The 25,223-nt window shown below is 29.3% G+C and overlaps 2 protein-coding genes across 2 annotated transcripts in view; one reads left to right on the top strand and one right to left on the bottom strand.

Moving 5' to 3' along the window:
• Positions 1–7,760: 7,760 nt before the first annotated feature.
• On the bottom strand, positions 7,761–8,595 carry ND-B17 (NADH dehydrogenase (ubiquinone) B17 subunit). The gene has a single exon (XM_016075458.5). The coding sequence runs from the start codon at positions 8,393–8,395 to the stop codon at positions 7,856–7,858; it is 540 nt and encodes a 179-aa protein (XP_015930944.2). The 5' UTR covers positions 8,396–8,595; the 3' UTR covers positions 7,761–7,855.
• Positions 8,596–8,712: 117 nt separating this feature from the next.
• Positions 8,713–25,223, top strand: part of Uba2 (Ubiquitin-like activating enzyme 2) — a 30,234-nt gene continuing 13,723 nt past the window's right edge. The window contains exons 1-8 of the mRNA XM_043054091.3: positions 8,713–8,904; positions 12,193–12,276; positions 14,114–14,184; positions 14,296–14,360; positions 15,256–15,356; positions 18,673–18,794; positions 22,618–22,682; positions 22,853–22,947. Coding sequence (XP_042910025.2) covers positions 8,761–8,904; positions 12,193–12,276; positions 14,114–14,184; positions 14,296–14,360; positions 15,256–15,356; positions 18,673–18,794; positions 22,618–22,682; positions 22,853–22,947 — 747 coding nt within the window. The 5' untranslated portion in view covers positions 8,713–8,760. The remainder of the gene's footprint in view (positions 8,905–12,192; positions 12,277–14,113; positions 14,185–14,295; positions 14,361–15,255; positions 15,357–18,672; positions 18,795–22,617; positions 22,683–22,852; positions 22,948–25,223) is intronic.

Consider the following 25,223-nt stretch of genomic DNA (forward strand, 5'->3'; position numbering starts at 1 on the left):
AAATTCTATTTTAAATCATTGAGTTAATTAAATATTATTGTAAATAAATTTACTAAGAAACTTCTTTGTTAATTTATAAAATTTTTAAAATGTGCAAATCCATGGCTAAAATTACGTGCAAAACAGGCAATTCATGTTTCTTTCTCGATTCTATTTTATTTTAGTTTTTTCCTAAAGAAACTTGTCAACTTATTTAAATTGGGTATAATATAAAAAAAACACAACTACTTCTACTTAGTAGGAATAACATTTACCATGACGCAATGCTAAATTCTATGCCACTATCCACATAAATCAATTATTAATCAAAAATCGAATATCAATTACTTTTCTTTATAATGCAATAAAATCTGGGGAGCAACTATTTAAACGATCAAACACTTCATTCGTTTATTTGTGGCTTGAAGTTAGGCTCGCAGAAAATGCCGTTCATGGGTTAAATTTAGTAGAATTAACACAACCTGTGACGTAGGCTATAGTATACCCAATTATCCAGTATAATATTAACTTGCGCACATCCATTTTCGGTCCCATCCTTGGTAACTAATTAATCTAATCAAACGCACTTCAATACTGCAGTAAGAACGCACTATAAAAGAAAATCCCTTTATTTACGCTTTTACCTCAATTTGTGCTTCTGTTTTCATATTTTGTAATCTGGCAATCTTGTTACGAAAATATTTAAAATCATTCTTGAAGTTCAATTGATTGAATTCGCTACTCACTTTATAGATTTCGTTTTATGTTTTATTCTGTTTTTTCTTTATATTTTATTTTCGGTTTTTACGTGATATTTTTACTTAATGTGTTCTATTTTATTTGTTGTAAATTTTTTGAATGCTCTTCACACTATTGTATTGATATATTTTTCTTTCGCTATATTGATACAATATAAGAAAGCAGTCCTTTTTGCTGATATAATCGTGTGAGCTGATTAAAAGATTATATCCTTTATTTTCCGGCTTTTTATAAAAAAAAATTTCCTTTTATCGGAATTTTTTTTCTTTTTCCCTTTTTTCATTGCTCTGTTAATTTTTCCATGTTTTCTCTACATTTTGAACTATACATAAATATAGTTCAAAATGTAGACATATATATATATATATATATATATATATATATATATATATATATATATATATATATATATATATAAGTTCAAAATGAAGAATAAAACAAAGAAAAATTATAGACATATGAAAAAAAGGGGGTGGGAAATAATAAGTAAAAAAAACAACAAGCAATATTTTATTAAAAAAAAAAAAAAAAAAAGTGAAATGTTAATTAAAAAACCGGAAAAAAAGCCGGAACAAAAAGATATAATCTTTTCTTCAGCCCACACGATTATATCCGCAAAACAGAGTGCTTTCTGATATTGTATCAATAAAGCCAAAGCAAAATATATTAATACAATAGTGTTTTTTATTTTTATTTTATTATTTCTTTTTATTTTATTTTATTATCTGTTTTTACATGTTATATTTACTTTTTATGATCTATTTTTATGTAGTTATTTTATAAAAAATTTTTTTTGAGTGCTCCTCACACTATTGTATTAATATATTTTGCTTTGGCTTTATTGATACAATATCAGAAAGCACTCTGTTTTGCGGATATAATCGTGTGGGCTGAAGAAAAGATTATGTCTTTTTTTCCGGCTTTTTTAATTAACATTTCACTTTTTTTTTTTTTTTTAAATAAAATATTGCTTGTTGTTTTTTTTACTTATTATTTCCCACCCCCTTTTTTTCATATGTCTATAATTTTTCTTTGTTTTATTCTTCGTTTTGAACTTATCTAATGAGTGCTGTTTACTTGCAGCTTAAGCGCAATAAATGTTACTTATTGTTTTTCTTAACTTTCTTAGTGTTTTCTTGTATTTATTTATTTATTATATATATATATATATATATATATATATATATATATATATATATATATATATATATATATATATATATATATATATATATATATATATATATATATAGTGAAACCTCTTGTTGTGGACACCCCTGCAAAACTGACGCCTCTCTATACGGACATATTTTAAATTCCCCTGAAATCTTCTTTGAATAAAACATTATGTACATTCTCCGCAAGGCGGACACTCCCGTAACCGGATGCGGACAGTCATTTTTACCCTGAAACGTTATTTTCTATCTCTTCAAACGGGACAATTTAAGAAAATAATTGCAAGAAAAATATGCAACTTTTCATCATTTTTAAAGCATGTAAATTTTTTGCCTTATCCACAACTAAAAATATTGTTAAGTTATTTCACTACCAAAGAATCACTCTTTCTCCTGTCCCCTTGCCTTATCTTTCCAAAGGAGAGAAAATGATACTGCTGTTGTGAAATAATTCGGACAGCGGAATGTTTTGATCTTTTCATCTGGACAACACAGATTATGAGACCCCTTAGATTGAAATGACGTCTTAAATGCTCTGAATGCTTCTTCCCAACTAAAAATTTCTTTCACATTCTTATCAATTTGAAGACGGTATTAACACAGCTGGCGTAAAATAAGAGAACAGAAGTATAATCTTTGAGGTGTTCATATAAATGAAACATTTATTCAGACATTTGATAGCTGATCAATTGTGAATAATCAACTCCATAGGTTTTCCCCCTGCGAATTTCAGGAAGTTTATTTTCAAGGAGATATTAACCACGTTTCCTGTCAAGTGATAGGTAAGTGTTTGGGGATGTAAATCTAATAATTGAAACAGACTGAGGACTAAAATCTCCAATTCGGTATCATACATCTAAAATCGTCAAAATTGTATTCATTTATCTGTAGCGACAGCTAGAATTATGTATTTATATCAAACTTTTTAATATATTCTTTTTTATCGAAATATCCTTGTAGACAGTTAATACGTCATAAATAAATATCCTCCATAAATAAATATAAATCGTCATAAATAAAATCAATATCTTGTAGATAGTTATTGTAGATTATTTATTTATTTCTATATCTTTGTAAATATTCTAAAAACAATTCACGGCGTTAAACTTCGTTGTTAGGGTACCCTTCCCGTAAAAGGATAACTCTCATAAATGGACAATATATATATATATATATATATATATATATATATATATATATATATATATATACATATATATATATATATATATATATATATATATATATATATATATATATATATATATATATATATACATATATATATATATATATATATATATATATATATATATATATATATATATATATATATACATATATATATATATATATATATATATATATATATATATATATATATATATATATATATATATATATATATGATCTGAAAAAAAAAATTAGGATTTAACAGAGTGCACGCCACACTCCAATGGCATTTTTCGCAGACGTTGTTTTCGGCCAAACGGAATGAAACTACTTTAAAATTGTACTACAAATATTTCAAGGACAATATGGGTATTTTTGGAAAATATGGCGTGTATTCCTTAATTTAGAGACAGTTTAAAAAGAATTCTGCTATGCAAAACCTTATTAGAATTTAATTAACTGTCCGACACATGAAATTTTCCTCATATTTCCTGTTTTGGACATGAACTCTTTTGAAAAAAGTTCTGCAAATATTTCTGGAACTATATAAGAATTTTTGGAAAATATGACGTCCATTCTTTGATTTAGTGCCAGTTTCAGATGAATCCTGCTGTTTTAAGTATGAACAAAAAATCCAGCTGGCATTTTCCGCAGATTTTACTCTTTTTTGACAAAGTTTTCACATTTGAAATTCGTCCTACAAATATTTCTCGGCATTTATAAGCATATTACGGAAAATATGACGACTGTTCTGGGGGTACTGGATTGGAGATCGATCGTTCTCTGATTCAGGTCAAAATTACTATCTGTGGATGTATGAATGGGTCCGCCCTATAAACGGGTGCGACGTATGGTGCGGCAAAAGTCGAATTCTTAGCCATAGATGGCGCCACTGAAAAACAAGAACAATCGCACCCCCTCTGCCTAAACAGGCATACGTCAACAACAACAACATATCGACTGTTCTTTGATTTAAAACCAATTTCCTTAAATCCTGCAGAGTTTATGAGAAATTTTTAAAATGTCCGCCACATAATTTTTTTTTGTAGAATATATTTCTTTTGGAAAAAATTCAAATCTTTTAAAAATTATTTAAAAATTTTTATTGGCATATATGCTTGAATTTTTGGAAAATATGACGCTCAATCTTTGTCTCAAAACCAGATTATAAAATTCAAATAATCCTACTGTGAAAAATTTATTAGAAATTCATAAAGAGGCGTCTCACATGCAATTTTTTGCAAATTTTATTCGTTTAAGACAGAATTAAACACTTTATAAAAATGTTCTATAACTATGTAAGCATCTATTAGAGTTTTCTTAAAATATTACGCGTATTTCTTTACTTTAGAACCCGTTTAAAATAAACCTTGCCCTAAAAATAATATTTCAGAATTTTATACAGTTCCCGTTTCACAAGTGAACCACAACTATGGCCAAACACCTATCCCCATTTTTAGGTCTCTATTTTTTGACGGCTATGATTAGAATGCCACTTAAGTTTGACCGTGGTCAGATGATGCGGCCAACGCCTGAGCTGATACCTCTCTCTTCAAAGTTCCAGTCGCGGCAGATTTAACATGCACCTTGCTGCGTATACACTCTGGTAGTTCTATCGGCCGCCAGTATCGAACTCACTCTTCCCAGATCTCCAATCACCGATGTGAGTGACGGTTTAACAGAATGCGCCTCCGGGGGGCTAGAATTGAGAGATCAAGCGTGTGAGCTGTCATAATCGCACATGTTTACAAATTTCTGAATGAAAATTCTTTTCTTTTACTTGCTTGGACAACGCAAAACTGAAACAAACTGAGCTAAAAGTTGGGAAGAATTGAAAGGTTAAAAGTGAATAATTCATATAATAATTGTTATTCATTGAGAAATGAGTATTAGTCGTGCTTTTGCGTCTTTAGTATCCTAATAAAAAAGCGTTGATGGCACTTATGAAAGACGTAACATTGCGTAGGAGATGTGCCACAATACATTTTGATTTTTAAAAGCATAATTATTGTTTTGTTTCTGTAAGTTTTTCTATTGCATGTCATTTAGTTTAATTTAAATTTTTTTTTTCAATAGCTTATTATTGGCTAGATATTTCTTTTTTTTAAAAGAAGGATTTAGTTTTAAAATTGAAATAATTGATTTAAATTCTTATATTGAATTATAAAAACTATTTTTTTTAAAAAATGTTTTCAAGATTTATGGTGCTGCCATCTGTGAATTACCAAGAAACACTAGACACGAAAATAGTGGCTTTATTCATTCGTTGAATTAACTAACTCAAATTTTAAGAGTTAAAAATTTCCCGTTAATCCGAATATATGTTTTCAAGTATTCCTTTTTTTTTTCTCTGTAAATGTGAGGCAATTTTTCATACTTGTAATTATCATTCAGTTCTTAGTTTTGTTACATATTTATAAAAATAAAACTCTGTCTTATGGAAATGGAATGGCTCTATCATCTCATTTTTACCGTTTCCAACTAAATTAAATAATAGCATTAAATTAAATTCTTTTAAGTAATAAAAAAAAAATTATTATCTCAATTCTTCTTTTTTTTTACATTAGTCAACTTAGTAAATATTTGCATAAAATTAAGTTCTTTCAAATGATAAAATTAATTTAAAACTGAAAAATACCAAACTGATACTTTTCCAATATAAAATATGTGCTTTTTATTAACAAAAAAAAAGTTGTAGAAAAAAATATAAAGGCAGCTGAAAAGTGATGGTTTTATCATTATATCACGTGATACAAAAGTTCATTTTAAAACAAATTGCCTCTAATGCATAAATGAAACTAAAAAAAAAAGATAAATATTTTATTAAGCAACATAAACACAAATTAAATTATAATTAAAGAAATTGTATCGGTCTAAAATGATTTAAAACAAAACTATTTTTCTATAGCTCTAAATAAGATTTAACATTCAGTTCGGATTCTGTTCAGCATAATTTTAGCTTTAGGGCATTTATATTTAATGAATAATAAAAGATTTTATGAATATTAAATCTTAAAACGGTTATTTAAGCTCTTTCTTAAGCTACAAAAAATTTGGAAATAAAGTTCAAAAACAGTTTAAAAAACAAAGTTCGAATTTCGCGTGCTATATTAATAGTGTGTTAAAAATATTGAGATTAAAAAAAAAGTAGAAATATCTAATATTAAGTTAAAAGAAAAACGATTAAAAAATAAAAATAATAACTTGGATTGATGATGAAATCGGTACAAATAAAGCAAGTCAAAATTGATCATTAAAATCCCTGATTCGAAAATCGCAAGACGTTACAATACCAGTATAAAAATATCAAGATTTTAGAAATCCCGTGAAAAAGCGTAGCAATAACTGTTAAAATGGAATAACTGCTGAACTGAATTAAGAAAAAAAAAACTCTTAGATTTGCGATGATTCTTACATTTATGCGCTCTTTATTTGCGACACATATAAGGGGCACATGTAAATGCGCCATTTCAGTGTCATATTAATATACTAAAAATATTGGGATCATGTAGAAATGCATAGCAATAATTGCTGAAAAAACGATAGGAAAAAATACTTAAAGAAACGATACGGTACTGAGAAAAACGATTTAAAATTTAGTTACGTGTTAAACTTAGATATACGTGATTAGAGAAACCGGAAAAAAATACCAAAGGCAAAGAGAGTACTTAGAAAACAGTACGATGCTACACAATTCAAAACTCGTGAGTGGTAATAATACATGTATTAAAAAAGATCGGGATTTTAAAGAACACATGGAAATCAAATAATAGCCTCGTAAAACACGATCGAAAAGTCACTCAGGTTAACTATAAACTAGACACAAAGAGTTCTAAAAAGTCACTACTAAAAAGTTGAAATTCACGTATCATAATTTAGTCAAAATGAAAGTATTGGGAATTTTAAAACTTCAGAAATTCGTTGTGATAACCACCGAAAAAAAAAGAGATGTAAAAACTACATTGATTTAGAATTAGCTCGTTAAAAAATGCATTCAAAATAATTTTAACATAATTTTTAATTTTCACAATTTATATCTAAATTTTCTCAAAATAGGTACCTTGCAGAAAAACTTAGACAGAAAGTGAATGCGAAAGTGGCAGAATTCCTATAAACTATTCTTGACTTCCAGGAAAAGGTTGGCTATGAGAGATTTGTACCCTTTCTAACCTTACAAGAATAATAAAAAAAAATAAAGTTATATGTCAAAAATCCTTGAAAAATTATTTTTAGTGTTAAATGTTAAAAAATTTTATGTAAATATATGTATGTGGTATAATTAAGTTAAAGAAATGCCTATTTTTTCTACAAAAAACAATTAAAGCACTTTCAAAAGAATTTCTTAATTAAATTTAGTTTTGTAAAGTACCTATATAACTCGAAACCTCTTTATCTCAAATTTTTTGCCTTTCCCGTGAGATTTGAGATAAATAGGTTTGACTGTAGTAACAATATTATTTCATTCCATATGTATTATTACCATCAATGATGGTCATATTGCCGTATTTGATATACAGATGTATGTGTATTATTAATTGCATAGAACTTGTGTAAATCAGAATTTTGCAATGTAAATACGTGTTTATGATTTTGACTTCATGGCTCCTATAACCAATAAGTACCTTTTTATTTTCTTTTAAACCATGGTGATTCTATTATTAAAAAAATAAATGCTAATGTAGAATAACTTTTATTTCTTAAACTATTAATAAATGTGAATCGTTAAACAAACTTTAATTACAGTTGCTATAGTTAATGATTAATTAGAATCAGTCACGGAATATAGTGCGAATTTTAAAGCCACGGTCATCATAATCCTGAGGTGTAAATCGTTCTCGTTGCATTGGGAAATTATCATCTCCAGGAAACGCTATGGGTTTAGGCATCTGCATATAAGGTCCATATGCTCGGGTCCAATCATTCTGATTATACTTGAAATAATACCAACAGTAATAAGTAGCTCCAAGCCCACATAAGAGTTTTGGAACTATAAATCTGAAATTACCAGAAAAGGCTTGACCCAATACTGGCACCATTTTGGCTTCCAATATTTGCCATGGCTTGGACAGCATTCTTCGGATAGGATTTCTCGTCTCTCTAATCCATTCAACAGATTCTGGTCTTGGTTCAGTAGCAGATAAATACTGATCTTTCAACCATTGCTTTCTCCATTTTCGTTCTTCATCATTGAATTCCTCCGAAAGACGATATTTTTCATTTTCAAAAATACCTCTGATACTTAAGGGTCTAACACCGCCAGTCTCAGACGAAGGATAGTCGTACTTTTTTATCTTATCCTTGTCTGACATTTTTTCTGAGTAATATTTAATATTTGGCAAAAAATATTATAAGGGTCAAATCAGACGGTGTTTATTTTAATTTTTACTTCTCTTTTCTTCAGTTTACTTCTTTGTAGTAGTAGTATATGTATTTCCTAGAAAAACTAAATAAAGAGATGCGCCAGAAAGCAGTATTGTAGTCTTAAAACATCATTTAGAAATATTTTAGTCTGAATAATCAAGTTGCAATGATTTTTAAAGGAATACGTTTATTTTTCAGTGATTTCTGAATAATCTCTCGGCTACCACTTCCTTATTAAGGCACATCCTACCTAAAGTTTTGTTTTGGAATTAGCAGCAGTGGCATCACAAGTTGTTGTTGAAGTTATTTAAAAATGGCGGTTCACATACACGGAGTGCTTGAAACTAATGTCAAAGAACTTATTCATTCCAGTAAAATATTAGTTGTTGGGGCCGGCGGAATTGGTTGTGAACTATTGAAAAATTTAGTATTAACTGGTTTTGAGGTCCTATATGTGGTTTGTGTTATATTTAGCTGTTTTTTCTTTATTGAAGCTTTAAATCCGATTCTTAATTAATTGCAAATTCAAGCACTTTTGTTGTATAGTTACGTAGTTCATACTTACAAAATCATTAAAAATAAGCTTTTTCTACAAAAAAAGATTTTCTTCTTAATTTAATCAATAAGATTTTATTGTTGTAAAGGTAGCCGGTTTTATTGACCGAAAAGCCGGCTAGTTCGGAATTCACCCAGTTACGAATTCATAGAATTTTTCTAAACTGTACCTATTATATTTGGAAATAATCTTAATTTTTAGATATTATTGTGTGATTTTTTTTTTAAACAATGCCTATTTTCAGCTAATATTTCGATTGTTTGAAAATTAAGCTAAATTGGATATAAAATTCGAACAATCGAAAATTCTTGTTGCGCATCAGTTACTGGAATATATATAATAATTATTTTCACTAAGAAGAACGTAATGTCAATGTTCGCCACTCAAATTTATTCCAGCTCATTTGCTTCTGTTTTTGAGGTTTCTCTTTTGGAACTGAATTTGCCTTCCTTTTTAATTTTGTATTGCTAAGGGCCTAATTTCCCTGTTGGTTGCCGCTCACCAACCCCCATGATTGCTTCCAGTGTTTTCACTATAGCGCGAGAACGCGAGAATCTCGCATATTTTTTTCCTTTCTCGCATTAAAAAATTATTACCGCGAGAAATTCGTGCATTCTACAAATCAATTTCAAAATTTGCGAATTTCTCGCATTTTGGAAAAAGCTTCGAATTACGCCATTTAGAATAAAATCCATTTCACTTTTCTTTCTGGATCATTCATTATTTTCAACATTTGCCCTGTTATATAGCTTCCCTATTTACCAGTATTGTTCAGAACCTTTTCGAACAACAGAACACAACCCCTTCGAACACGGCCGGATTATCCTATAGGCACACTAGGCACGTGCCTAGGGCCTACGAAATTCAGGGGCCTACGAAAAACTTGGGAGAAAAAAATTTATTGACCAAAATAATTTAGCTTTAAAAACAACAAGTGTATTTTGCACAAAATTATGAAGATACAAATAAAAATATAATATTTTTCGGTAATAAATTATTTTGCAGAATCTTATGATCTAATATATTACTTTTTTGCGATTTTTGGATTCAACGAAATCTTGTATTATGCTGTCGAATTCCAAACTACGCAAAATGTCGTATTCAATAGACATAAGTGCGAGAGATGCCAAACGATCTTGATTCATTGTTGAACGCAAATAATTTTTTATAAATTTTAATCTGGAGAAAGATCTTTCTCCTTCTGCATTTGATCCAAGAATCGACAAATATATTCTTAATGCAATGTGAACGTTAGGAAAAGTATTCACAAGTTTATCTTTAATTTGAGCCTTCAACATTTCTTGTGCAGATTTATGCTCATACAAATTTGAAAATAGTAAAAATTCATCTACAAAGTTTTCCTCTAAATCGGAAGAGTAAATTTTCACCAAAAATGGTATTATCGATATCAACTGCAATATCGGCAGTATGTCGGTATTGCAGATAAAGTTAGATAAACAAATTCGTAAATTAAAACCCATATTAATAAAAATGTAAAAAAAAAATATGCAAGAAAATTTTAGCGGGGAAAGAGGGGAGGAATGGGGGGGGGGCAAAAACGGCTATGCCTAGGGCCTACGAAAGGTATAATCCGGCTCTGTGCCTAGGGCCTACGAAAGGTATAATCCGGCCCTGCCTTCGAACCACGGAACCCCTTTCAGAATACATTTCTCTGCAACCACGTGTTTAACGTAGGAAATGTTTTTTCATGTAAGACGTTCAAATTTTTTATGCAAATTTTTTAAGATGGACAAATACGTAGTAAAGGCAAAATCTTCTATGATGATGCAGCAAAAATATTCAATGCTTTAAAAAATAGATTTTAAAAATGTATTATAATAAAAGAAATTTTTTCTTTCAAGTCTTTTTGTTTTTAGAAATCTCACTAACTTTCTGAAATCTCACCCTGTTTTTGAGAAAGAGTTAGAAATTCTCACCCATTTTTTTTCTATGATGAAAACACTGGTTTCTCAATAATTTTTGTTTTTGGCAAAGCAGAAATTATTCACTGCCTGTGCCTCCACTTCTTTCTTAATATCTAAATAAAGATGCAAAAATTCTATGTGTCTAATTAGTTGGTTAATAGTACTGCTTCTTTGATAATACTGTTCTGTAGAATCGTTGTGACACAGCGACATTGTCACAGATTGTTACTGAGTTCTTGCAGAAAGATTTTTCATTTAGGAAGTAAAAAATTTTGGTTTTCTTCTCTGCAAAAATTTACGTAAGCTTCTATTTTCACTTCAAAATTGTATGCCATTCTTGCGCATCGGAGTGGGAAAAAAAGAGCTTGTAATTTTTCTATTTTCATTTGAAAATAATGAAGTAATAAGTTTGATTTTCTTTTTTGCAGAAATATTCGTTCTATTTTTTTTTTTGGCAGTTATTGCTATTGATTTCCACATAGTTTTTGAAATCCGATATTTTTAATTTGATATTTATAACAACAGCTGAATCTTGAAATGAGGACACAAGTTTGCAATCCCTCCCATTTTGAAGAGTGCAATATGGCGAGATTTCCCAGTCGATTTTTTTTCTTTTTTTAGTTACTGTTCTGGATGGATTTCACTATTTTTAATTTTTTAAAAATTTGATGATGACTTACAAAGAAAGAAGAAAATAATGCGTGTATTTTCTCCCTATAAAATGCGAGAAGATAGCTTATAATAATAGAATAAAAAATATTACTTATTCAATTTTAAAAATTAAATTGTTTTCTTTTCTTTTGAAGTTGACGCTTTTGTTACTTTAAATGAGTAACCTATATGTATTTGTTATTATTAAAAGTATCTTGCAGAAAGATATTAATGCTGGAGAGATTTGTCATAGGGAGCACGAAAAAATTCTGCCACAGGGCAGGGCTGCTCTGTACATTTCCATATTGGTATCTATGCCAAAATAATTGCCAAGTTTATGCGCCTTTCAGGCAGTGCCCCCCGAGGAACTGAAATGAATGACAGAATGAGATGTAGCTGCTGCCCTCTTGGAAATCTCTCATATATATATTTTTAAACATTCGTATATAATGCACATATCTTTAAAAAAAAAAAGTATGAAATAGTTTTAAACATATATATACATAAACATATTTATACATATAGAAATATACATATGTTTATATTTTGTCCCACGAGAATTAGATGTTTGCAACAATATTACTAATGCAAATTTTGTATTCATATTTTGTAGATTGATCTGGATACTATTGAATTAAGTAACTTGAACAGGCAATTTTTATTTCACAAGCAACATATTGGGAGACCAAAAGCTGTGGTAGGTTGTTCATGTTTTTTTTTTTTTTTGTTACTGATTTATTTGATTATACATCTGCACATGTTTTTCTGGATTTGTCAATATGAAATTTGGATTGTACTTGTGGTGCGTGCATAAGTGATGTAATTACTTAACTTGTTACTTAAATATTCTATCTATGGCTCAGGGGGTAGAGCGTTCGCCTTCCAATGAGGCGAACTGGGTTCGAATCCCGGCAATGGCTGGTCTACACGAATTCCGCATATGGCTTGCACCGACCGCAGTGCTAACGTAAAATATCCTCAGTGGTAGACGGATCATGGTTTAGAGTCCCCTTGCTGTCAGGCTAACCATGGGAGGCTTTTATCTCCATGTAACGCAAATGCGGATTAGTTTCATCAAAAAATCCTCCTCAAAGACAAAATTTCTCACAATACTTTATCCAGGAATTCCTTTGTCTCCTGGATTAGGTTCAAAATTACAAGGCTACTGAGTTGAACATTAGTTGTGGTAAACCAAAAAAATTGGGTTGGCTGTTCAACAATGGTTATAAAATAAAATAAAAAATTATATCTTCAATGTTTTAGTGCAATGGCCTGCTATATATTTGCCCAGAATACACTACATTGGAAGTTTTTTAAGGTTAAGAAATTGCCTTGTTTTGACTAGTAAAACATTTTCATGTTAACTTTTAAACGATCTGCTTACGCAAAATGAGGAGGAGATGGTAACCATCCTGTGTGTGAAGAATTACTTCCCCCCTCTCTTCTTCCTGGACTTTACTAATGCTTGCACTTCTGTTCGCTATCTTCAATTCAGTTCATGATTAGCCCTTTCCCCTCCACTTATTGCTCATTTATGATATAACAATAATCTTCTCCCTTAAACATCAAGATAATTATTTTTTAGAAACAAATTCACATTTTTTGGAAACAATTCTTAAAATAAGAACTTTTAAATTGTGTTGTTGTAAGGGCGTGGGCTCTTTTTTGGTCCTGATTGACAGTCAGTATTTGTGTGAAACTACACATGGGTACTTTCTAGAGTCAGTGCATTTTATCTGTATTTTATGGTATGTGTATTGTGGTAAAAAGGAAACTATCCCTAAAATGTTCGAAGTAGTCTTTTAAATTTGAATCTGTAAAAATTTTCTGATTCAAAATAAACTATCGAGATATTAGTCCAGAAATCTTCGAAAGGATTATAGCAGTCAATCAGCTGCTTTAAAATCATGATTGAAGTCCCGTTTGATTAAAAAAAGAATGGAGATCTTGCTGTACAAGGTATTGATAAAAAAATCAGTCTTGACTTATACCTCAGACACGTGGACCCTAACAAAAAGGAATATATTAACTTTCTCTGATTAGAAGATTGAGAACCCTTCTTTGGTGCTGTTCTCAATGTCAGGAGAAAAAGATGTAATTTTGAAGGGGAGAATATTAAAAAATCTATGAAATTAAGTAGAATGAGATGGGCAAGGGCACCTTATAATAATCAGCCTTGAACGAACAGTAGTGAGGGTTTCTAATATGACCCACTCCAACAGAAGACCCAAAAAGAGATGGAAAGACTGTGTGGATGAAGACTTTCCTGAAAAGAAAGATTTTCCAGGAGAAGGCGAATTGTGAAAAGTTTTTAAGCAAGGCCGAGGCTCACAATGGGCTGTTGGGCCAAGGATAACTTTGGAGGAAGGATGAATAAATGCAAAAAAAAATTATGGAATATTTTTTCTTTTCCAGATTTAAAATAATAATTTCGGTGACTATTTAATAATATTTTTCTGAAAAGTCGTTTGGTATTATGGAACATAATAAATGTTTTCTTTTAAAGAATGATAAATAGCCTTTGTTTATTTTAGGTTGCCAAAGAAAGTGTTCTGAAATTTAACCCTAAAGCCAATATTACTGCATATCATGATTCAATAACCAAGTAAGTTTTATCTTAAATTTTATTCAGTTTGCTAGTCTGTTTCAACATTGTTATTATATATAGCAATATTGTATCTATTATGCTGTTTGTTATATTATTGTCTGCCCCTAGGTCTGAATATGATGTTGATTTCTTTCGCCAGTTTTCAGCTGTTGCAAATGCATTGGATAATGTTGGTATGTTTTTATAATTATTGTAAACTTTAAAGAGGAATATATATTTTTTTATAATCAGGGGTCTGTCCAGGCCGAATTTCTACCGTTTAGCTGTACCTTCACAAATTCAACTTTGGGAAAAACAATAGTTTCACAAAATACTTTTTCTTAAAATTTTATTTTTGTATCCCTTAAAATTTAATCCAAATCTTTGTGTTAATTTTTTAATATAATTTTTAATTTTTCACAAATTATGTATGTCTAAATTTTCACAAAATAGGTACCTCTCAGAAAAACCTAGACAGACCCCTGATAATACCTAAAAGTAATTATCTATCACTATTTATTTAGTAAAGCATTCTTGCAACAATCTATTCTGGGATACAAGGGTCATGGAAGTGCCATGCCTTAGTTTCTTAGACAACAGAATAATTTTGGTATTGTAATTACTGCTTGGAAAGTTCCCCCCACCCCCCTGTGATTCAAAAACATACTGTGGCCATTGAATCGTCAATGTGTAGCTCTCTGTCTTCCAATTAAAATTTGTCTGGAAAAAAAATTACTTAACCAGTAGCAGAAATTTGTTTTTGTTTTTTTAAAGCTTATTTCAATATAATTAAAGGGAAAACAAGAATTATAACATCAAAATTCTTATTCTAAAGTCAAATTAATTTTCCTAAGTATTTTAATTTCAATTAAGTTATTTTAATTTAAATCCATTAAGTTAGTCAAAGAGCACAGCATTTGCACAGTAAATATATTTTAATAAAAAAATGTCACTTGATATAAAAATAAAATTCATTGTGGTTACTTGAAAGCCAAACATTTTATGTTCTTTTTTAAAGCAGGTTATATATTAATGCATAATTTTTAGTGTAGTTAATTTTTGTATATTTATCATATTTTTATATTTCAGCCGCACGCAGTCACGTCAATCGAATGTGTTTGGCTGCTGGTGTACCTCTTATTGAAAGTGGAACTGCAGGTTACGTTGGTCAAGTAACTGTTTATAAGAAAGTAAGTTTTCATTTCAGTTAATTTTTTCCCAACTTTGTATCATATAGATCAAAACTGATAAAGGCCTGGGCCCATTATATTCTCACGTCGAAAATCTTTTTGTTGACCATAAATAAATTTTTTAGGTTGCATTTAAGATTTCCAATATCATGAAAAGCTTTCAAAAAGTAGTGACAAAATTACTTTAACCTTCATTTGTAATTCAGAGAAATAACTCCTGCATGATAATCACATGAGTTATCAATTCAACTCGAACTTGAGATTTATTAAATTCTAAACTCAGTGATGCCACAGCCCATAGAGGGCCAAGGCCTACTGTGCCCATCTCAGTTTTCTGGGGTGCAGGAGCAGATGTTCCGGTTAGGTGGTCAGCCGAACGCAGAACCCCCAGTGTTGGTACTCATTTATCGACCCACTGAAATTTATCGAAAGGCTGCGTCAACCTTGCCCGGCCCGAGGATCGAGCCCAGGACGTGTGGCACGGGAGCGCGATGCGCTACCACTCAGTTACCGGACCACCTTGGGATTTATTACAGTCATATATATTCCAAAGTTAAATTATTGACTTGTGGTTGAAATGTCAAAATTGATTTACTGTTTTATTCTCTTATTGCATAAATTTTGTTGAAGATAACGTAAAATGTACACCGGAAATTCAATTTGACGTAACTTACAAGCAACGTAGAACTAAAAATTCCTGACGTAATTGATAGCATTAATAATTTTTTAATTCTAAAAAATGAAAAATTCTTCCATATTTCCTACAATAGAAAGAAAAGAAAATGTGTGCCATTTGCACATATTTATTAGGTGCTTATCTTTTATTGTTTTGAAATAAACATTTGAAATTTTTTTAAAGTTATGTTTAGTTATATGTTAGTGTATGATAATGTCTGTGTAAAAAAATTTTAATGTATTTAATTGCTTTTGAAAGATTCTATCATTGTATTTTTATTTAAACATATCATCCATTTGAGTTTTGTCCAAAATTAATTTATCTTTGGTAGCAGATTGAAGAAAAAAATGTTAAAACTAATAGAATTTTTATAACTACAACCATTTCTCAATATGACCTTCAATATATATGGGTTTAAATTATTTAGATGTAGTAGTATCATTTATATGTAGTGGTAAGAAATATTCTTTTATTTTTAATTCATTAAAATATTATAATTTAATGAATTATTAAAATATAAATATATTTAACGTGAAATAACTGATAACATTAGATAAAAATATATTCTAAGACTGCAGAAATTCTGTAGTATTTGTAGGGTGTGCTTTCATGATTATAATTATGATTTGATTTAAGTTGTTGACCTGGTAGCAGAATTTACATAGAAAATGTGCAGCACTACCTTCATAAATACAAATTTTTTTGCAGCTCCAATACAATCAGACCCATTATTTTAAAAATTAAGCTTAATCTAACATTTATGTAACAAATGGATTAGAAATAGATAATTATACTCAGGGATGAGATTTTTCCGCTTTTTTCACTTTTATCTCTTGAATTTTTTTTTATTTTTTTTATTTTCACTTTTTTTTATAAGTATTCCGCTACTATAAAGGTGACTGTTTTTCTAACGATGATTATTTAGCATATGTAAGTGTTACAACATCAGAGAAACTGGAAGGGAATATATATTAAAAACTTACATTCTGTGCTTGCAAACTATTCTGTGCTTGAATATATTCAAAACTTACATTCTGTGCTATATCCCAGTTTGTATTTCCTCATTTTCAAAATCGTATATCTAGTTTCATATTCATGTGATTTCAAAACCCATCATTGTTATTCATATTCACGCAATTTTTAAGATCAACTGTTGTGATTCTTGTAAGAAGCAAATTATTTTTTTTTAATTAGTTACTATAAAGGTGACTGTTTTTCTAACGACGATTATTTAGCATATGTAAGTGTTACAACATCAGAGAAACTGGAAGGGAATATATTCAAAACTTACATTCTGTGCTTGCAAAGAAGAAAAAATAGGATTTGTCACAAGATGGACTAACGACTAAATATAGCAAACATAAAAGATATAGCAAACAAAAGCAATCACTTAAAAAGGGATTTAATAAGTTTTTTTTTTTTTTTTTTTTGGAAAAAGAGTTAATTAATTCATCATTAAAATTTTATTTATAATTGCTGTTATTTATGCTATAAAAGGCAAAATTCTTATCAAATAAAAAACAGTTATCTAAACAGTTGCTGATTGTCATGTAATTTTTCAAACTAAAATCGCAATTTTTGTATGTTAAGGAGTTACTATATATTTCTACTTCACTGTTATTGATATGTTTCAAAGGGCTCTAGTTAGATTAGATTATAATATGAACATAATGATTCGGTCCATTGTTAAAGCTTTTTTTTTTTCAATATAATTTAAAAAGTAATATTACTGATATATTTGCTATAAATCACATAACAGTATTTATTAAAAGAAATGAAATATTAATGTATATTCTCAGTAGTTTTAATTTGCTAAACCAGGTAGTTTTTCAAGTAATAATTGTCTCTTATGTGAACTGAGGAAAAATATAATTTACAGCTTTATTTTTTCAATTGGTAATTTTTATTTTCACTAAATGTTAAGTAGCAATGTAATCATTTATGTAATAATAGATTAGTACACAATTGTATGTCAACACATTATTTATTACCTTAAACTGTCTGGAATTTATTATTAAAGGGTTGCGCTTGCATAAAATTTAATAACGTGGAAATTCAGCTTTTTTGCCTTTTGGCTAATCTCATCCCTGTATACTGAGCACAAAGATAAAAATATTTTTTAAAGCGAAAGTAGGAAAGAAAAATATTCATAAAAAAAATGAACTTGGAGGTGATAATATTGGAATAAAATCTCACGGTTATAAAAGGTGTTAATAAAATTGTATTTTATGGTGCTTTATTTAAAGTTTCTTATAAGACAAGTCATTACTATACTTATCGCAAGTACTTTGCGAATAAATAGAACTATAACCAGAATGAAGAACATGTAGTGGGTAGAATGAAGGGTTTAATGTTATAAGGGCAGAAAATAGATATTATTTAAACGGTAGAATATTACTTTATAATGTTGATGATTGTACAAAAGCAGTTAAGTCATAATGTTATTTCGTAACTGCTTTTGCACAGTCTCTTATTCCTCGAAAGACTTTTCTGTAACAACCCAGATAATTTGTTTCTTGCTTGAAATATTGAACTCCTGTAATAATTCAACTTAGCATGTTTTGGTAACCGATTAAAATCATTTGACTAATTGTATAATTTATGTAATATATATACTCTAGTGGTCATCATTACTTTCAGGGTATTTCAGAATGTTTTGAGTGCTTACCAAGGAAGCCTCAAAAATCTTATCCTGGATGTACTATTAGGAATACACCGTCTGAACCTGTACATTGTATTGTATGGGCGAAACATCTTTTCAAGTAATTAAAATTTTCTATGTCGATTTTCCTTATTATTAAAATCTAGTTTTAAAGTTATATTGAGTTAGCTGCCTTGAAATTTATTTTGTTAATGTATACTATTCATTGTGGCAGTTTTAAATATGAATGTAACTAAAAAAAAAATTGTTTTATACCATATAGTAATATTCCATATACTTGTGTAATTTATGTTTGTATTAGGACCTGAAAAATCTCACAATTTTTTTGTGCCTTTCCAGGCATGTTATTCTATGAAATACATGCCTTAATGAACCTTTTTTACATGCAAGAGCAACTTTTTGTATTGCATATTAATGATAAGATTTAAATGTGTTAATTTGTGGAGAGAAAAGGACATGTAAGGCTAATACTGGTATAAATCAAAACTATTAGGTACAGTCCAATCCCGTTTTAGAGCAGGGTTCTCACGGTCCTTGAGAGTACTTGAATTTTTTTTTGTGCTAAATTTAGGTTCTTGAAAGTGCTTGAAAAACGTCTTAGGTCCTTGAAAAACTTGATAGGTCCTTGAATTTGTCCAATACTGCCGGCGGCCCTTTTTATAAAACACCCGTTCTTTCTGCTTTGTTCCCGAACTCTCTCACGTGGTTTTTAACGCCACTGTTTCTAACCGGGCCTAGCGTCTTGGTGTCTGCCAAGTGCGCGGAGCACAGCAGACAATACGTTCGGGGCGAGACTCCACTTCATCTTCTGTCGCATATGCTTAGATCTTCTTTTTTCTTATCGAAACTGGAATACTCTCGAATTTTGTAACAATATGTACCTTGTAGTTTTCAATAAATTTGCCGTTTTACCATCCGCACTTGTCCTTACGTTTGCGTCATTTCAAAACTTTATTGTAAAGCGTATTCGCAAAGGTACGGCTTCGTATTTGTGTTATGTAGTTTAGACTAGTTATGCCTGGGAAGTGCTATTTTAATCCCCAATGGATAGATAATCAAACTTATAAAGAATGGATTTTATCGATGCCCGAAAAGAAGTTCAGAGCCAAGTGCCGATTATGCATGAAGGAGATCGATATCGCGAAAATGGAAGAATCTGCTCTGAAATCACACATGAAAGAAAGGTAAAACAAAAAAGCAGTCTCATGCCCTGAGTTCTCTTTTTCCAAAGACATCAACATCTAATTCATCTGGTGTAAATACTCCTTCAACATTGTGTGCCCCATGTGAAACAGAAACTTTAGTGACCGAGGTAACATTGTCTTATCTGGTCAAAAGGAATGTGCTTGATGCTGAAATTCTCTGGAGTCTGAAGTGCATCACTTGTAATTATTCATGTAACTCCTGTGAAGGGATTAGTAAATTGTTCTCCAAAATGTTTGCTGATAGCTGTATAGCGAGACAATTTTTTTGTAGTGCCACAAAGTGAGCCTATTTGGGCTCCTTTGGATTGGCACTATACTTCAAAGGGATTCTTATAAATGAGCTGAAGAATGTTGATTGCTACACTGTACTCTTTGATGAGACGTTAAATCAGTCTCTACAATCTAAGCAGATGGACATTATGGTAAGGAAGTGATAATAAAGTTTGCACTAAGTATCTTACCTCCCAATTTATGGGTCATGGAACTGCAGAAAATATTTTGTCCTCTTTTTACAAATGCGTGGATGATGGTTAAAAGCTCTCTAAAATACTTCAATTATCCATGGATGGACCCTATGTCGATTGGAAATTCTATTAGAAGCTTCAGTGTGAATTAAAAGAGAAATATTCCTACCAGGTCATATTCATTGGCAGTTGTGGATTACACATAACGAATAATGCTTTTAAACATGGTGAAAATGGGATATGTTCCTTCTAATTTTTATTTTCAGAAAGAATTGTTGCTGCATAACATTTAGAGAAGGTTGTGTAAATTATGGATGAATAATTTCAGAAACGATGTTTAATAGAGGAGAGGAGGGGTTATGGAATAGTCATGGAATATGGAATACCTAAGATTTAGCTCTGTCTTTCATGCAGCCTTCACATGGAAATACACAGGATTAAAGGATTTCACCATTAACACCTCATTACCATTAGTTATAGATTGTGCTGAAAATGATTTTGTGAATTAATTTGTAAAACCAGTAGGGTTGTTTTTAAAAAAATTATAAATTTTAGTCCATAATACATATACTCTCTTCTCTCTATATTGGCAAATCATTGAGGTATTATATTTGAAATTAATTATTGCCACAACAAGCATTGTTGCTTCTAGTAAAATAGAAGAGAATAATTTTTAAAATTGGTCTTAGATTAAGGTCCTTGAAAATTTTGTTGAGGTCCTTGAAAAGTCATTGAATTTCAATCTCATCATAGAGTGGGAACCCTGTAGAGAAATCCGAAATAGCGAAAATTGCAATGTAACGAATTTTTTCCGAATCCCCAAATGAATCTCCATCAAAACAATGAATTAAAAATACCGATATTACGAAATTGGTAAAACCGATTTAACGAAGGTGGAAATAAGCAACAATTCTCATTTTCGCTCATGATCAAGACACTTTTCTGTTCTTCAAAAGTACACAATGACCTCCGAATTCAAATATTTTTCCTCATCTTCAAAAAAAAAGTTTCTGATATGAAAGAGACATGTCAAAAAAGACGCGGAAGGGACCTGAAAAGACTAAACCTCATCCTATTCATGTTTGAAGAAGTAAAAATACATGTGGCTTTCCAAAAGAGTGATTTCCAGTTAAGCTTAGTTCGAAAATTTGCATAATTTTGGAGGAGTTTGTAATTTCTACTGGTTCTAAATCATTTGTGCAGAAAAAAAAATATGGATTACGTAATTTCTGATAAGTGAGTGATAATAAATCCATTGTGCATTTTAATTTAATTGTTTTTGAGAGCTTTTAAAATATTGATTTGATATTTTCTACATGTAGAGTACAAATAGATCAAAACTGTCATTAAATGCAATATTTATCATTTTTTTATGCGAAAAATTACAATGTAACAAAACTATTTTGGTTAATGTAGAAATTCGTAATATCGGTATAACAAATTTTCATTATTGAGTAGCGAATGCTTCGGTCCTTAGGAACTCGCTAAAACAAGATTCGACTGTATTATAAAATAAGAGATGTTATATTCTCTTTTTAAGAAAAATTCAAAATAGTATTGATTGAAGTAATGATATTAAAATAATTAGCAATTATTGGCATGTTCATGCTATTCCACATTTTACTCTAAAACGAGTCAACTTTTATGTTAATTACTTTTTTATGCATAGAATTTTTTTTAACAAAAAGGCTAGGGGGATAATATTTTTGATTTCCTTATTTGATTTATTTTTTATAATAGTTATTAATAACTGAATTATTCCACTGTTATAATAAGAACAGTATAATACAACCACCATTACTGTATATATACAACCACCATTACTGTACCACCAGACAAAGTATATATACAACCACCATTATTGAAACTCTTCCCTGTAACAACCAAAAAATGAAGTCTTATTTGCTATTCTGTAGGTGCATTGTTATTTTAATTTCTCATTAAAACCTTCGATCTCTGTCATTCATTTCAATATAACAACTGAATTTTTTTTACCTCTCCAAAAATAGGTGTCCAAAAACAGGCGCTTGTAAAACAGACTTGTTGACAATAAATCAATGGACGACCATAGTCTCCATTAAATGAATCAAATTATCTTTTGATATTACCTCTCAATAAACCTGAAATTCTCTATGAATAAAGGAGTAAAGTTTTTAATATGATTTTATCAAATTTTAAATTGCTAAAAGCTGTACTGTTTCAAATTAGTAATCAATGTATCAAAGTGTTTAAAGTTTTTTTTTTTAAATTATAGTCAGCTCTTTGGAGAATCAGATGCAGATGAAGAAGTATCTCCCGATATGGCTGATCCTGAATTAGGTAGGATTTCTTAGGTTTTTTTTTTTTAAGTTTTGATTTATTCTTCCTAGTTCAGTTTGACTTAAGACTGTTCATGCCTGAATTGCAGGAATGAAAATGCAGGTTGCTCAAGGCATCTTGCATGTTAGCCATTTACTTAATTTAGTGTATACTTTTTTTTTTTTTTACAGGTACAGCTCCACAAATAGACGGAAATGTCCATCGCGTTTCAACTAGGGAATGGGCAAAAGAATCTAATTATGATCCAATTATGATTTTCAAGAAGGTAAGACAAGTCATGTTATTCAATTCGGATGCTAAATAGTTCTTGGAACAGTTATGCTACATAACTGCTAATTGTAATTTTATGAATTACAATTAGCAGTACAGTAGTGTAACTTGAAAAACTTCACTGATCTTTTTTTCTTTTACCTAAATATCCTTTTTTTTTTTTTTTTTAAAATTTCATATTAGTTTCACCATTATAAACTAATGTAAGTGTAAGTTTTTAATTTTTTGTTGGATTTGATTATAACATTCACGTTCTTATATAATGAGGACTTATTAACTGAATGAGTATATATAGCGAGTATATACTAATGCTTATATTTAGAAAAGTAGAACATATTGACCTTTTCAGCTCCCATCTACTTAAATCTTAGTAATTATGAATTTTTGTAAGTTTTTATTTTAAATTATGTTTAGACGATTGTTTTTAATTTAACAAAATTTGAAAATTACAAAAGATTATTGGTTTTGGCTATATAGTTAGCAAAAAAATAATGAACAACCTGAAAATTATTTATGAACAACTTTTGTTCTAATAATCTGATTTTCATGTACCAAGACTCAATCTTAATGGTTCAATGACCTAACTTTAATGCTAATAAATTAGTGCAAGCAATGGTTTAAATTAATCAGACACCAAAACATACTTACTCTGAATAGTTGTATATTTTATTTGTGGAATCTTGCTTTTAAAAAGTAAATTAAGTAAAAAATCTTCCAAAAATTACTTTTTTATCTACTGCATCTAATATTGTACTAGTAGAACCTCTGCTGTCTAAACCTCTTTTATTTGAATGGTTCAATTGACCAGGGTCGATTCTGAAAGTCCCCCCCCCCTTCTAGATTTAATTATGCTGGCATAATACGACTATGTATGAGACTTTCAAAATAAGGAGCACATTTTGTCTTGCACGACTGCATAAAATTATGTTACCGATGAATATGTTGGTTGCTTTGAGTTGCCAAACAAATCCGAAATTTGTAATTTTTGTTGCTTCATCCATCTTGTTATTTTAACTATTCCACATAGTTTACTTGACTATCATGTCTTTAATTTCTGTTAATAAGAAAATATCTTTGTAAAAAAAATAACATTATAATGCAAATAAAATTTAAAGAGCCTTATATTTTTGCAAAGGAATATAAATAAATGAAATCATTGAACAATACATGATTAGATGGTGCTTTATTCAAAAGATTTCTTCCAAAAAAAAAAAATAGCTCAAACTGAAGCAATAGTTTAGTTGAATTTTAAAACAAAATACTTGTATATCTATTTGACAAAGACATTTTTTAAATTGCAATGTTAAAGTTAAATACTTTATGGCACTAAAATTTTGAAGAAGAATTGATTTTCCTTTTATTTAGGAAAATAGATTTTTAAAAAAATCTTATTTCTAGACAGGGTTGGGTTTTTGACGTCAAAAAGTGGTTTTTGACATGACAAGGGTATAATACTGGTTTAAACTGTCAAAAACTGAAGTTTGCCAAGAAAATATATAAACTTCAAAACTACCAACAGTTGCCATGCATTATATTAAAATTTAATTATACTATAGGTAATCAGCAGGTTTAGAAATATTTTTTAATTAAAATTAAGGTAAAAAAAAAACAGATTTAAAATCTCAGAAATTTATATTCAAATGCACGTGCAGAAAAATTTTGCACAAAAATTGTTTAAATATTTATATTTAAAAAAAAAAAAAATTTTTTTTTTTTTTTTTTTTTTTTTTTTTTTTTTTTTTGATATTTAAGAAAATTAAAAGTTTATTACTATGCATTTTTGACATATAAGGAACATATAACTAATATTTATAAGGAACTTACAAGTTATGTTGTATAAGTACAAACTTGATACAAGTGTACAAATTTTTTTTTTTAATGTTATACCGAATATCTTTATTATCCAGTATGTTAATTTGAATTTAAAAGTAGTTATATTTATGAATAATGATAAATATAATTCATATTGTTTATTATATTTATTTATAATTATTGCACTTATCATTTTAAAACAATTTTTATCTCAATTTTTTTTCCCACTTGTATTAAGAATACAACTAATGTATATCTTGAAAGCGAGAAGTAATTATTCAACAGCTGAATATTTAGATATTCAACAAAACTATATAGTATTCAGCAAAATGAAATTCACAAGTATTTGGATAAACTAAATTTTCAGCATAGTGAATGAATAGGCTGAATATACTGTAAACCGACACAAATTACTCTGTGTATTTAACAGAAAGCACTTAAATTTGTATTGTCTTATGT

This window comes from Parasteatoda tepidariorum, chromosome 3, assembly GCF_982258835.1.
Source record: "Parasteatoda tepidariorum strain Cologne lab strain chromosome 3, Ptep-v5.0, whole genome shotgun sequence".
Classification (NCBI taxonomy): Eukaryota; Metazoa; Arthropoda; class Arachnida; order Araneae; family Theridiidae; genus Parasteatoda; species Parasteatoda tepidariorum.

What these genes read in the sequence shown, in the direction of transcription:
- ND-B17 (XM_016075458.5), bottom strand. Translation starts at nt 8,395, where the DNA reads ATGTCAGACAAGGATAAGATAAAAAAGTACGACTATCCTTCGTCTGAG.